This window comes from Halichoerus grypus, chromosome 9, assembly GCF_964656455.1.
Source record: "Halichoerus grypus chromosome 9, mHalGry1.hap1.1, whole genome shotgun sequence".
NCBI classification, from domain to species: domain Eukaryota; kingdom Metazoa; phylum Chordata; class Mammalia; order Carnivora; family Phocidae; genus Halichoerus; species Halichoerus grypus.
Window position 1 is genome coordinate 104,869,092 of NC_135720.1, and position 15,553 is coordinate 104,884,644.

The window sequence follows — 15,553 nt, forward strand, 5'->3', positions numbered from 1 at the left end:
CTGTCAGGGCTGAGGCGGGGAGGGGTGACATAACGCTTAGGGCTGTGTGAAGGAGCGCTGTGAAAACCTGGAACCTTCCTGCCTGGTGCCTGACATCAGCCTTGTTTACATCCTGGAGAAAGGTGGAAGGTGCCACTCTGCACGGATGCTGCACCCCACAGCTCTCCTGCAAGGCCCCGGGTCAACAGCAGACCTCAGAGGAGTTCCAGTAACCCCTGCAGGTGCCCGTCCATCTCCTCATCTTCCAGAAGAAACTGCCGATGCTTTTCCTGGACCGTCTTTCCACTCGTCACCCTACACCCCCCGTTTCCACACAAAGGTACCAAGAAGGAACAGCACTCCAGTCCAGGAGCCCTGCCCTGGCTCCCACTCCTCACCTTCCCCCCGGAAAAGCCCATCTATTCCTAAACATGTCCCTCAGAACCAGAGAGCACGCCCCCGCCCCCCCACCACCGCAGAGTTCCTGATCCCCCACACCGCCGCACGCCGCGGAGCTCCGGTGCACACGCGGGTGTACTCGCGCACATGCGCACCGGCCCTCGGCCCCGCCCCCTGGCGACGCGGGGCGTCCATAACGACCGGCGAGGCCGCGCGGGGGCCTGCAGGAAGGTGAGCGCTCCGGCACCTAGAGTGGGTGAGGTGAGCCCCGGAAGAGAGGACGCTCCACCCCGGGTCTCCCTAACTCCCCCTGCCCCCCACTCCCGCCCGGCTGAGTCTGGCTTGGCTCCTTGGCTCCGGGCCGGCCTGTCCCCACAGGAGGCCCCCCACGCCCACCCATTTGAGGCGGGACTCTTGCCTTCTCCCCTAGCTACGGTCACTGTCTGCATACTGGCCCAGAGGCTTAGGGTCTGCGAGTAAAGGGGTGCTGGGGTGGGGGTGGGGGGGCACCGTGAGAAGGAGAAAGGGGAAAGTGGGGCATGGGTAGGTCAGAGCTGTCCTGAGACCCGGAGCCTCAGGCTTCTCAGAAAGGCTGACTCCCATGCCCAGCTCCTGCGGGCTGCAGTCCTTCCTGCAGGTCCAGAAGCTTCGGGACCTCCCTTCCACCCTCCCTCCCACAGTACGGCTGGTTTCCCTTGGTTACCAAGGCACAGCAAGGGCCTCTGCACCCCAGGCAGGTTGGGGGAGAGACTCGCTGGCCTTTGGAGCTGAGCTTCCCTGCTGGGTGTCTGAGCCCAAGGCTGGAGTGAGGGGTGGGGAGCGAATACTCTGGAGTCCTTTTAAAGACAACAGAGCAAAGTGGTCAGGAGTTGGGAGGAGGGCCAGGCCCAGGGGTGTGATTAAGTTTGCTGCTGTCTCACTGGGGCCAATCACCAAGCAAGCTGGGCCGGGCTCTGTCGGAGAACTTTGTTGTCCCTCTTGTGTGATTTCACAAACTGGGAAGTTCCCGAATGGGAATTTGGGAGTGATATGAGCCGAGCTAGGGTCTGATAGGGGCATGAAAGAGATCAGGGGAAGTCAGACAAATGCCCGGGGCCCCTGAGGACATGCGCAGGGAGAGTTCTCCTTGGGGATCCTAAGGTGAAGGAGAAGCTGGCTGAGAAGGTAGGGGAAGCACAGTGGGAGAAGTGGGTGGAGGGTGGAACCCATCTAGCTGAGCCAGCCCCGAGGGTGGTGCCCAGGGGCACAGAGGTGCTTTGGCTCCTCAGCTCAGAGGAAGGCGGGGGGGGGGGGGGGGGGGGGGGGGGGGGAGGGGATGAGGGCCAGAGATGTGATGAGCAGGAAGGGGAGAGTGTGCTCCCCCAGCCTCTTCAACTTTCCCATTCAGGCAGAGGGAGAAGCCTCTGCCCACAGTGGTTAGATTTAACTGGGGACTTGAGAAGTCTGAGACGTCCAAGAGGAGGGAATGTGCTAGATTCAGGCACTGAATCCCAGGTCTGTGAGGAACATCAAGGGCCCAATGCGAGCCATGGGCCAGGAGAGCGCAGCTCTGCAGGATGTTCTCGGGTCCCCAGGAGGCCTCGGGCTGAAGGATACAGGTGATGGCCCAATTCTGTGGAAGGACCCCGTGCTGGGCAGTGATTTAGGGACTGAGGGAGCCTGAGCTGTTTAGGCCAGCATCAAAAGGGTTACCTGGAGATGGCGAGAGCTCATGAGCTGGAGAAAGTGGGAGGCCCACTGGAAAAGTGCTGTGAACAACCAAGTCTGGACAATTTAGGAAGCAACCCCAACAGCTCATTATTTGCCTATGCTTTTGTGCACGGAAGTAATGGACGGATATCAGCTCAAACCTTAGCTTTCCCACTTACTAGCTATGTGATGCTTACTTAGCAAGTTAGTTAGGCTTTCTAAGCCTGTTTCCTCGTTTGTGCAATGGGGATAATAGTGTCATAATAGCAGTGATAGCCCTCAATAATAAATTTGCAGATTTAATAAACGTATGTAGGTGAGGCCTGTAACATCTCATCATAATATCTATCACATATTTTGAATGCTGGCTCTGGGCCCAGCACTACATGAAACGTCTCACACACATCAGCACGGATAATCTTTGGAAGTAGGTACTATTCATTTCCATCCCCATTTTACAGATAAATAAATGGAGGCTTAGTGGGGTGAAATGACTTGCCCAAGGTCTCACAGATGCTCTGGGGCAGAGTGTAGATTGGCCCTCAGGCAGTGTATTTCCTGAGTCCTTAGCCAGCTGCAAAGGCTTTGACAGCCTAACCCTCAATAAATCATAGCTGTTATATAAGCAAGGATCTGGTTCCCAGAACACTTGTCCAGCAGACACAAGCCATCAAAAATGAAGACAAGCTGGCCGAACTAGGGCATGTTGTCCCTTTATATTACCTGTGCTCGGGCACATAGAGAGCGGACTTTAACACCTAACCCTTTGAGTTAGGGCCTGAACGTGATTTCAGGACCCTGGACCCCGGTCCTACGGACACAGAGTGGGGACCTGGTTGGGGGGGAGGACTGGCCTTTCTACAGGGACTGTGGTCCTGTGTTGGGTTAGGGTTGATGGTGGAGACACAGCATGTGAAGCCCAACAGGCCCATGAAACAGGTGCCAGGAGGCAAAAGGTCACAGGACATGTCCCCACTTTCCCCATCCTAGGGTAACTTGTGCCCTTAGGGACACCAGGTGGGGGCACAAAAGGCAGTCACTCCCCATGGCCCTGACCTTCTCTCTGGAATGTCAGAAAAGATTCCTGCCCCAGAGAAGGATCAGGGTCTTCAACATGCTTCCAGTCTTCAAACTCTGGGATTCTCTGTCTGCCCCATAGGTTCCCTAGGGAGACAAAGCTCCAAAAAAGGAAGGTGGCTGCCATTTCTGGGGCTGTCCTCCTTGGGCCCTTGGGAGCTGTCGGGGTGCCCCTGGGCCCCTGGCTAATGGATTCCTATCCATGCCTCAGGCTTCCGGGGAAGATAGTGCCCTCAGCTGCAGACTGGTGATGCTTGGGCCAGACTGAGGCCACCCCGGGAAGTTGGGGGAGTTATCACAGGGCCCCTGACTTGTGGGCCCTCCACATTCAGTGGTGTGTTTTCCTTGCCCCCTTCCTAACTTGGCTTGTTGAATCTGAAATTCATTCACACTCAGCTGTGGATGACCGATAAGAAGGGAGATATATATATGTTAGGGGCCTGAAATTTCCATAGCGGGGAGCCAATGTCTGATTGCTCTCTCGGCCTGGAGAGGCCTTCCCTGACAGGTTCTCGTTGCATAAAGATAGGCCCCCCAGCTTCCCAGGGAGCAGGGATGTGCCTTCTTTCCTGGCGGAGGGTGGAAAATTGTGGGCAGTGCCTGGGGAAGAGCAGTGTACTGTGGGGAGGGGGAGGTGACTGCCCTCAGGCCCTGGGCCCAGCCCTCCTAGCTGTCCGAGGACCAGTCATTTCTCCATCCCTAGAATGGGGCTGAGAAGCCTGCCCTGCCTCCCCTGCAGAGTGGCTGTAAGACCCGAAGGACCCCAAAGCTCTGAAAGGAGCTTGTTAACTGCTACATGCTGAGTAGGTCAGGTTGCTGATCTGTCCTCCAGCGGGAGAGATGAGAGGGGAAGCTGGAGGCCCAGGGCGGCCTGGAGAGGAAGAGGCCCCCGAGTGAGATGCCAGGCCTCTGGCCCTTCTCAGCCACCCCATTGAACTATTTCATCTACTGATTTAGGATTTTTTCCATAATTCCATTCACCAAACTGTGAGCCTGCCCAAATGGTCAGGGCCCTTTGGTCACAAAGGGGCAGAAACCCAACTCAGTTTCCGCAAAAGGGACCTATTAGAAGGCTGCCAAGCAGCTCTCAGAACCAGAGGAACTGCCGAGGAGCCAGGCAGTTCTCGGGGGCCTCGGGGCGTCAGACTGGGGACCAAAGGTACCGGGTGCTCTCTGTCCACCTCTCATTTCTGTTGGTCTCCCCCAGGCTTCATTCCCTCCTGCGGCAGACAGGGCTCCATGTGAAGGGAAACAGCCTCCCGCAGCAGGAGATGAGCATCCTTCAAGGACATCCGTCCTTGTGTCTACCTCCAGCTCTGCGGCTGCTCCAACAAAGCCCAAGAAAGGCCCTGATTGGCTCGCATCAGCCCTGAGCCGGTCACCCTGACCAGTATGGGACACTCCTATTGGCCAGAGTCCGTTCTCGGAAGGGGGCGGGGCAGCTCCGAACACCAGCTACTTCCTGTAAAGGAGAGCTGGCATGGGCCCGGGATTAGGGAGAAAAAGGAGTCAGAAACAGCCCCTGCACCTCAAGTTGCTCACAGTCTAGGGTGGGTGTGGGTGGAGGGTGATCAATCAGATCACCGAAGGGACAGCGGTACAGGGGTCTGATAAAGGGCCGGGGTCAGGTGAACCGCCTGGGCAGGGAGGGACCATGCTTTATAGCATCTTTTTTTTTTTTTTTTAATTCCAGTTAGTTAACAAACGATAGTTATCAGAGGGGAAGTGGGTGGGGTTGGGTTATATAGGTGATGGCGAAAGTGAAAACTGTCAACTCTGACCTTATTATGAGGTTAATGGTTTCACGCTTTAACCTTACAAATGGCATCAGACCCCGTGGTATGGAGGTTTCTGTAAGCCCTGAAGGACGATAGGGACTCTTTTTGATACCCGCCATGTACCTGGAGCGCATCTGCCTCCTCTTTCTGAGGAGGGGGCTCAGGACCCCGGAGCCCACCCTGGGGTGGGTCCTGCAGGGTCATGCCCAGAGGGGGCCACAGCTCTAACCAGCAGCAAGAAAGATGAAGAGCAGACCTCAGGAAGAGTTGTCGGGTCCTAAGACAATGAAGCGCTAGACAGTAGAACCAGCAACGGCCGCCCGGTTCCAGGGGGCGGCCTGCCTGCCCCCAGGTGGGGTGTCCCCAACACGAGGCCTCCCAGGACGAAGGAGAGGGAAGGGCCTACCTGGATGGTGAGGCTGGGCAGCATTGTGAGAAATATCTGGAGAGTCACTCGGCTCCAGGGTAACACCAGCCAGAAACCTGGGGCTCCCCCCGCCAAGCTGGGTCCTGCTCCCTTGGGTGTGGCCCACAGTGTGTCTTGGGATACATCTGGGCCCAAAGGGAATGCCGGAATGTTTTCAGCCAGAACTCTGGAGGGAACTTTTGGTGGGAGCCCCAAGACCCCAGAGACAGAGCTGGGAGGAACAGGGCCGGCCTGTTGTCTCTTTCCTCCTGGTGCCCAGACTGCCAGGCCCCTCCATCCTAATCCAGCCCCAAACACCACCAAAGCCACCTTGCCCTCCGCCTCTCCCCTGGAGATAGGGAAGCGCCTCACTCAAGGATACCATCTCAGGTCAGCACTCAGAGGTAGGGCTCCGAGGTATTCTCTCCCCAGCCCAAGACCCCTGTCCCCCATCCTCCACACCCCCCCACCCCCAGTACTCATTTCAGACATTATCTCAGAGGAATTTCCATAGCCGCCTGCAGAAGGAAGATATCGAAACTGAAACTCAGATAGGTTAAGTAAATTGGCCAAGGTCACATAGAAAATCACTGGCAGGGGCGCCTGGGTGGCTCAGTCGTTAAGCGTCTGCCTTCGGCTCAGGTCATGATCCCAGGGTCCTGGGATCGAGCCCCGCATCGGGCTCCCTGCTCCGCGGGAAGCCTGCTTCTCCCTCTCCCACTCCCCCTGCTTGTATTCCCTCTCTCGCTGTGTCTCTCTCTGTCAAATAAATAAATAAAATCTTTAAAAAAAAAAAAAAAAAAAAAAAAAAAAAAAGAAAATCACTGGCAAAGCCAGAAATGCAAAGTCATCTGGCACCTCTAAGAAGCATCCCCTCCCAGCCACACCCTCTGAGGGGCTATTAGTCAAATGCACCAGCTGGTTCTTCCACAAATCTGGACACAATCGGTTTGTGAATTTGCATTTGATTTGCATAAGGGTGTCACAAATACATAGATGTCTTCCCTACACTGCCTCATGCCCCCCCACCCTGTCTCTTTCTCTCTGCCCCCCACCTCCCCACACACACAGCCAGGCTCTTCCTCCTTGAGATGCCTGGTGGACTGGGGAGTACCATCTGGTCCCCTCCATCTGCCAAGGACACCTTCGCTGGTTCAGAGTGTTCCTTCCCACCGGGCACTACACAGTGCACGAGTCAGGGAGCAAATCCGAGGGGAAACTGCCGGCAGGAGGAGCTGCACGCGGAGCGGCCCCGTTTCAGCCTGCAGCCTCAGGGCGGGGGCACCTGCAGCAGGGAGGCACGAATGGACAAACGCGGAGGAGGGTCCCCAGCCCCAGATACATCCTCTGTCTCCTGTCTCCAGCCCCAGATTTAGCTGCCTTTTCACCTCCCACGCCTTCCCGCTGCCGTCTGGAATGTCGGGAGGCTGGGAGAACTAGGAAGACTGGATAGGGAGATGGGGGGGGGCGGGGAGGAGCGGAGCCAGAGCTCTCAGAGGGCAAGAGGGAAGGTGCCGGCACCCTGGACAGAGCATGGGTCTGGTCCCCTCCCCCCATCTTCATCTCAGCCTACACTATCCAAAACAGAGGCCGTTAGATACACGTGACTATTGAGCCATCCGATTTCGAAGGCTTAGTATGAAAAAGTGTATATAAAATATCTCATTAATTTTTATATTGATTACATATTTCAATGATAATATTGTGGACATACTGGGTTAAACATAAAATTAATTTCACCCATTTCTCTTTATTTTGTTTTAATGTGGATGCTAGAAAATTTTAAACAGTATATGTGGCTTGCATTTTGACAGGTATTGCATTTCTATTTGGCAGTGCTGTTCTCAACTCCATCCTCCTGGTTAGGCAGTTGCTGTTCTGTAAAATACTTAACCCCGGGAGCTGTTTTGAACTAAATGGTTCTTTATTATACCTCCGTCTTTTGGCAATACACACCCCCACACCTCACCCTCAGAGAGGCAGTACAATGTAGGGTTAAGAGTATGAACTTGAGGGGCGCCTGGCTGGCTCAGTGGGTAGAGCATGCAACTCTTGATCTGGGGGTTGTGAGTTCGAGGCCCATGTTGGGTGTAGAGATTATTTAAAATCTAAAAAAAAAAAAAAAAAAGGTATGAACTTGATAGACTGAATTTAAATCCATCCTTGTTATTTATAAGCCGTGTGATGTGGGGCAAGTCAATTAACCTGTGTTTCAGGCTCACATCAGAAAAATGGGGAAAATATGAGTGCCTATCTCAAAAAGGCTTTTGTGAGGATTAAATGAGTTAATATGCATAAAGAACTTTTTAAAAAAATGTGTCCAGGGGTGCCTGGGTGGCACAGTCGGTTGAGCATCCTACTCTTGGTTCCAGCTCAGGTCATGATTTCAGGGTCATGGGATTGAGCCCCACGGCAAGCTCCATGCTCAGTGGGGGGTCTGCTTGAAATTCTCTCTCCCCCCCTGCCCCTCCCCTGCTCATGCTTGCACGCTCTCCCTGTCTCTCTCAAATAAATAAATAAACCTTTTCTTTTAAAGTAAGTAAATAAATAAGTGTCCAACATATATCAATTACTTATCATTGCTGTGTAGCTATTATTATCCAAAATGTGGGCCTGCTTCTTGCTATAGTTGCATGTGTCACAGTATACTGTGCCTCTTTGGATGCATTATTTTATTCACGTCTCCCGTTCCTCTTATAGGTGACTGCCATCCTCATTTCACAGAGGAGGCATATGAAACTATAAGAGATTCAATAACTTGCCCAAGGCCACACAGCTAGCCAATGGGATCTATACCTGGATCAGCTCTACTCCAGAGATGGACCCTTAAGAACCACTCTGTGCTACCTCTCTTGCTAAATGCCCACTCCAAAGTTAAGACCTCCACCCCTCGTCTCCCTCCAGGGCATCAAGGACCTGCCAGTGTGAGAGACTCATCGTCACAAGGCCATCACCAAGGGGCTCCCTGCCCCTAGGCTGCCAGTCCACAGCATGCAGGAAACCCTAGCAACATCGACACTGTCGGCACCGAGCCGATCCTCAATCTCCACGCAGGAAAGGTTCTTCACTGCAGGCCAAACTTCGAGCACAGGCCCCCAGCCCTCAAGGCCCTCAATCATCCCACCCCCCAGCAAGTCCAAGGGCTGGAATTCTGGGACCAAAGTACGTCGGATGCGCAGGATCATAGCTGAGGATCCGGAGTGGTCACTGGCCATCGTGCCCCTCCTCACAGAGCTCTGCATTCAGCACATCGTCAAGAACTTCCAGAGTGAGTCTGTCCCTGCCCTGGGCAGGAGGGAAAGGCCAGGAATGGGGCAGGATGGGTGGGATTTGCCCAGAGGCGAGCCTCAGCGAGGCCTCAGAGGCTGGGTCCTGGCACAGCCCCGGCGCTTCCGCACTGTGTCCTCATCCCTGCTCAACACTGCCCTTCCCCCTTGGGGCCAGAATGGTTTCTCCCACTGCCCCCACTTCCAGGCCCCACCAGGTTCCCACCCACACTGTGCCCTGCGTGCCTATGGCCTCTCCTCACCTTTCCCACTCTCTCCAGCCAAACCCAGCCCAAACCGTGTTTACTGAACACCTCCTCCAGTAAGCCCTCCCTGGTGGACCATCCTCCACTCTCTTGGAGCCTTCCACAGTGTGTATAGGCTCTTGGTTTGTTCTGTACTCTGTGCTCTGTAAATGGTCATCCTTTTCAAAGATGAGTTACCAACCTCTCCTACCAGGCAGGGTGCTCTGAAGACAGGATCGTCATTTTATGTACAGTACCTACTGCCACCCGACCTACAATATTCTCACCTGACTGATTTGTTGTCTGCCTCCTCTCTAAGAGGGAGTGGCTTCCTCTGTCTTGCTCACTCTTATATCCATGGCACTTAGAACAGTGCCTGGTGCACAGGAGGTGCTCAAACATTTTCTTGTTTTGAGATGAATGAATCAAATCATTTGGGAATCTCTGAACTCAGGATTATGTCCTGCATCAGACCAAGTGATAATCGAAGGCTAGACCTGAGATTCTTGCTCAGACTGGGAGCTCCCGGAAACCAGATACTAAGCTGTCCACCTTCAGGCAGGGAACACCCCAAAGCCTGTCTCAGCCTGAGCATCCCTGGGAGTAAAGGCTGTCCCCCCTCTCGGACTGGGGCTCCCTGAGGGCCGGGGAGGGTCTTCCATTTCGTCAGTGCCCCTAGGCAGGCCCGGCACGGGGCACCACCCCATGGGGCCCCCCCACACTGTGACTCCTGCTTTCCTTCCTGTTCCCAAAGACAACCCTATCCTGAAGCAGCTGCTTCCAGAGCACCAGCAGAAGGTGCTGAGCCACTTGTCACCCGAGCTGCCGCTGGCTGTGACCGCCAACCTGATCAACGACGAGAGCTACTGGCGCCGCTGCTGCATGCAGCGCTGGCCCGTGTGCCACGTGGCCAGGCATGGCGGCAGCTGGAAGCGCCTGTTCTTCGAGCGGCACCTGGAGACCCTGATAAAGCACTTCATCCCAGGCACCACGGACCCCGCCGTGCTCCTCGACCTGCTGCCGCTGTGCCGGAGCTACGTGCGCAGGCTGTGCGTGGATCAGCTCCTCCCGCCCGTGCAGCTGCCCGCCCCACCCCGCCCCGGGGAGCTGTCCGACTCGGGCAGCGAGGGGGAGACGGAGGAGCCCGCCACTGACCACTACCAACTGCGCGACCTGGTGGCTGGCCTGAGCCACCTGGAGGAGCTAGACCTGGTGTACGGGGTCAAGGACTGCGGCATGAACTTCGAGGGGAACCTCTTCCTCTTCACCTACCGGGACTGCCACTCCCTGGCGGCCACCATCAAGGCATGCCACACCCTCAAGGTACCCGAGGGCCCAGCCTTCCCCCACCTCCCATCCTCAGCGCCTCTCGGATTCCCTCTCCCCTCCTCTTCCTCCTCCTCCATCCCCATCTTCTCCCTCCCGTTTCCTTCTCACTCACTGACCAAGTGTCCCTTAATGCACCTTGCGCCAAGCTGGATTCTGGGGGTGCAGAGATGAACAAGGCACTGCCTTCCCAGTTCACGAGCCATTTATTCGTCCGAGGATCATCTGCGCTCCAGGCCCTATCCTAGGTGCTGAAGATTCAATAAGGAGCAAAATTAAACCATTTGTGCCCTCTGGAGCGAACAGTCTGGTGGGATAAAAGGCACTCATCAGCAATCATGTAAATGTGAAATTACAACTAGGATAGGCTTGCTAGATTCAGCAAATAAAAATACAAGACATCCAGTTAAATTTGAAACTCAAATACACAATGAGTAATTTTTTGGGTGAAGTATGTCCCAAATATTCTGGTTGGGAGAGGGAAAGCCTGCCAAAAAGTCAGAGAAAGAGGAAAAGGGGGACATGGCCCTGAGTCACAGGGCCAAGGGAGGGGTGCGTTTCAAGAAAAGGGGCAGGCAGCAATGGGGGGTGGTGATGCTGAGGACGAATTTAGCAAACTCGGAGGTCACAGAGCTGGAACTGTCAGTGGAGTGCCAGAAACAGGGACCAGATTCAAGTGGTTTATGGAAAGAGTGGGAAGTGAGGAAACAGGATGGCTGTGATCAGCTTTTTCAAGAACTTGGCTGTGAAGGGGGCGAAGGGGAGATCAGTAATAGATGAAGGGTTTGGGTTTTCTTAAAAAGATATTTGCATGTGTTTAAAACCAATGTAAAGCTCCATCCAATAGCAAGAAAGCGGCCGAGTCCAGGAGAAAGGCACAGGTTCATTGACCAGGGAAGGTTCCTGAGAAGGCAGGAGAGGTAGAATTGAGGACTGAGGTGGGACAGTTGGCTCTGGGCAGAGGAGAGAGTGGGTGTGGTGGGTAGCATGGGTTGCTGTTTGGTATTAGGAAAGTGAAGGGTTCTCATTCAATGGCCGGGAGGCAGGGGGAGACTTGACTGCTGAAAGGAGGCTGTAGGGTGGCCCCCTGAAGTTTGAGGAGGCTGAAGAAGGTTGAAGTCATTGTTTCAGAGGAGGAGGGAGTATGTTGTCCAGAGAAACAGGGCTGAATTGGCACACAGCATTGAGGGTCTATTGGTGGTTCCAGCGATACCAACCAGTCCTGTCATGTGACATTTTTCCATCATGTCAGTTGCTTGGGCACAGATATGCAGAAAACAGAGAGTGGGCTTGATCCAGGATTGGAGCTTTGCTAGATAGGTGCAATGAAATGACAAGAGGGACAAGAGGCTCTAAGTTGGCCAAGAGGGACGTAAAGAAAGCAGGGGACTGAAGGATGGGAAGAGGATGGAGAGGCCTCAAGGAAGAGGGAGGAGTGGAAGGAGCTGGTGAGAAGGGGGAGGGTTAGGGCTCCCATCTCCAGTATTCCCCCACGCTAGTCCTACCCCATTCTTTCATCTTTTCTCTCCATCCTTCCATTTCCCATCTCTCACCCTGGTTCTTACCCTGGCATCTCCTTCCAAGAGTTCCTCTCCTCGCCATGTGGATCTTGGCCAGCTGAAGAGGGCACAGCGAGGGGCTGGGGCATCAAACAGACCTGCATTCAAACCTGCCTCTGGGGTTTGATCACTGTGTGACCCTGGACAAATGACCCATCCACCCTAAGCCTTCCTTTTCTATCTGTAAAGTGCCTGGGATGCTGAGGGTTAGAGATAATGGTTATGATACCCTCTAGCAGCATGCCCAGCATGCAGTAATTTCTCGATAAATGCTAGGCTTTCCTTCTACTGCCTGCCACCAGTTCGGCACCGATCTACCATGTGGGGCAGTTCTGCTCTGCCCAAGGGCCAGTCAGGTGGCCAACAGCAGGTGAGCAGAACCTCAGGCCTCCCTGCAGCCGCCTCCTCTCCCTGCAGAAGGTAGGTAGGCAGGCAGGCAGATTCTCCCTGGCTGCGGGCTGCTGCATACCCTCTACCTGCCCACAGATCTTCAGGCTGACCCGAAGCAAGGTGGACGACGACAAGGCACGCATCCTAATTCGCAGCCTCCTGGATCACCCAGCCCTTGAGGAGCTGGACCTGTCACACAACCTCATCGCGGACCGGGGCGCACGTGCCGCAGCCAAGCTGCTGAGCCACAGCCACTTGCGTGTGCTCAACCTGGCCAACAACCAGGTGCGGGCACCTGGTGCCCAGTCTCTGGCTCACGCCCTAGCACACAACACCAACCTCATTTCCCTCAACCTGCGCCTCAACTGCATTGAGGATGAGGGCGGCCAGGCACTTGCCCACGCCTTGCAGACCAACAAGTGCCTCACAACACTGCACCTCGGTGGCAACGAGCTGTCTGAGCCCACCGCCACGCTCCTCTCCCAGGTGCTCTCCGTCAACACCACGCTCACCAGCATCAACCTGTCCTGCAACCACATCGGGCTGGTAAGCTCTACCTTCTGGGGCCTTGGGGAGGTGGGCATGGAATCCAGCTGCCTTCGGGTGCTTCCAGGGTAATTGTTAAGAGCACAGACTTTACCTGGTTCCAATCCCAGCTCTGCCATTTTGCACTTGGTTAAATTACTTAACCTTTTTGGGTCTCCATGTCCTCATCTGTAGAATGGGGATCATAATAGTATCCACTTCTAAGTAGATACTAGTTGTTACTGGGAGGATGAAATGAGTTGTACTTGTAAAGAAGTTAACATTACATGCACTGGCTAGGACCTCAGTATCGCTAGCTGTTACTGTTATTCAGGGTTATATCCTATGCTATGCACTGATATCCTTCAGTGTTCCTTTATTCCTCACAGTTATCTAGTAGAATGTGTATTCCTTTTTTTTTTTTTTTTTGAAGATTTTATTTTTAAGTAATCTCTACACCAAACATGGGGCTCGAACTCACAACCCTAAGATAAAATGTTGCATGCTCTACCAACTGAGCCAACCAGGTGCCCCTAGTAGAACGTGAATTCTTTCTTTCCTTTTCTTAAGATTTATTTATTTACTTGAGAGAGAGAGAGAGAGAAAGAGAGAGAGATGGGGGAGGGGCAGAGGGAGAGGGAGAAAGAGAGACTCTCAAGCAGACTCCCGGCTGAGCCAAGAACCTGACACAGGGCTCAAACTCATGACCCTGAGATCGTGACCTGAGCTGAAATCAAGAATTGGACACAACCGACTAAGTCACCCAGGCACCCCTAGAGTGTGTATTCTTAACCCCACTTTACAGATGGAAAATTGAGTCTCAGAGAGGCTAGTGAATTGCCCAAGAGCATCCAGTCAGTAGAGAGTGGCAGAGCTGTGATTCAAACTCAGGACTGGTTGAAAACCAGATTTATTTATTTGGGGCGCCTGGATGGCTCAGTCAGTTAAGTGTCTGCCTTCAGCTCAGGTCATGATCCCAGGGTCCTGGGATCAAGCTCCATATCGGGCTCCCTTCTCAGCGGGGAGCCTGCTTCTCCCTCTGTCTCTGCCCCTCCCCCCTGCTCGTGCACACGCCTTGCTCTCTCTCAAATAAATAAAATCTTTTTTATTTATTTGAGAGAGAGAGTGTGTGCGCAAGGGTCAGAAGGCGAGGGAGAGAGAGAATCTCAAGCAGACTCCCCGCTGAGCACGCGGAGCCTGATGCAGGGCTGGATCTCTGGAGCCTGACATCATGACCTGAGCAGAAAACAAGAGTCAGACGCTTAACCCACTGAGCCACCCAGGCGCACCACCTGGGTCCTTTCTGATAGATGATGTCTCTCATTTTCTTGACCAAGTCTCAGAATAAGAAATGCAATTTACATGAACACCTAGTAAACATATACATCAATATAGTATCATTGAAATATACTTTTACTGCTTGTGATACATGCTGATATTTTCCTTTATATTCTATTCTACTTCATTTTTTTAAAAATGCATCTGCAGGGGCGCCTGGGTGGCTCAGTCATTAAGCGTCTGCCTTCGGCTCAGGTCATAATCCCAGGGTCCTGGGATCGAGCCCCGCGTCGGGCTCCCTGCTTGGCGGGAAGCCTGCTTCTCCCTCTCCCACTCCACCTGCTTGTGTTCCTGCTCTCACTCTCTCTCTCTGTCAAATAAATAAATAAAATCTTTAAAAAAAAATGCATCTGCAACCCATTGAACTGGCTTTGCGACACACTCTTGGGTCACAGCCATAGAACACGACCATTCTGTCTCTCACATAAGAGTGTTTCACATCAAGCGTGGCCCACCCAGCCCAGAAGGGGTTGGAGCCGTGAGGACTAGTGAGGAGGACCCTCCATGTCCTCCAGGCGGGGCCTTGCACCCTCTCCCAAGAGAACAGTCTTGCTCAGACACACATACACTGTCTCCACTCGGGGTGCTTTTGGCTATAAGTAACGGAAACCTGAACCAGGAAACAGCTTAAACAAGAGGAATGTTCATTATGTCCCATAATCAGAAGCCCCAGGGTAGGGGGCCTCTGGAGTCGGTAAATTCGCTGGCTCGGTGCTGCCATCTGCTCTGCCCACCCAGCCACATGGCCAGATCCTCTCAGGAGCTTCTCTCACGGTCCCAAGATGGCTGCTACACCTCACACAGGGCCAAGCTCAGAAGCAGAAAAAGGGAGAGCACCCCCTCTCTTGTTCTCTTTTCAGAGTGAGGAGACTCTTCTCAGAATGTCAGAATGTCCTCAGATGTCATTAGCCAGATCTGTCTCACACGCCCATGGCTGAATCGGAGGAGGGGAGTTACCATCACTGTCACAGAACCATGTTTTTCAAACCATGAGCATTGAAAATCCCTTTAGTAAGTCTTGAGCACCATTTTTCTTATAGAATAGAATGGAATAGGATAGGATAGCATAGAACACATTAGTGTGCCTCACGAAGAGGCTAACCGTTGTTTTGCCCGTTCTAGTCACATCTTTGTATAAACGTGTGTATGTGTGTGCACACGCACACGTGTGTGCAATCCCGGGTAGTGATATGAAATGGCCCCTTCCCTTGTACTCCTCTTCCAGGACGGCGGGAAGCAGCTCCTGGAAGGCATGTTGGACAACAAGACCCTCCTGGAGTTTGACTTGCGCCTGTCAGATGTGGCCCAGGAGAGCGAGTACCTCATTGGCCAGGCCCTCTGTGCCAACCGGGAAGCTGCCCGCCAGCGGACCTTGAATCCCGGCCACTTCATGTCACCAATCGTCGCCAAGGGCCCTGAGAACCCTGCACGATAAGGTGGGGGACAGGGCTGGGGCAGTGACGGGACCTGGGTCACTGCCCTAGCCCCATCCCTCATTTCATGCTCGCTCATGCCTGCTGTAGAGTGCCACGCTGGTCTAGAGGGAGGAGAGTGGGAGAGACCACGGATATCCTCG

The 15,553-nt window shown here is 53.9% G+C and overlaps 1 protein-coding gene across 1 annotated transcript; it reads left to right on the forward strand.

The window, feature by feature from the left end:
* The first annotated feature begins 8,242 nt into the window (after positions 1–8,242).
* DRC5 (dynein regulatory complex subunit 5) lies at positions 8,243–15,452 on the forward strand. Its single transcript, XM_036082755.2, has 4 exons — positions 8,243–8,596; positions 9,594–10,162; positions 12,211–12,660; positions 15,203–15,452. The coding sequence occupies exons 1-4, from the start codon at positions 8,320–8,322 to the stop codon at positions 15,410–15,412; spliced, it is 1,506 nt and encodes a 501-aa protein (XP_035938648.1). The 5' UTR covers positions 8,243–8,319; the 3' UTR covers positions 15,413–15,452.
* Positions 15,453–15,553: the final 101 nt, after the last annotated feature.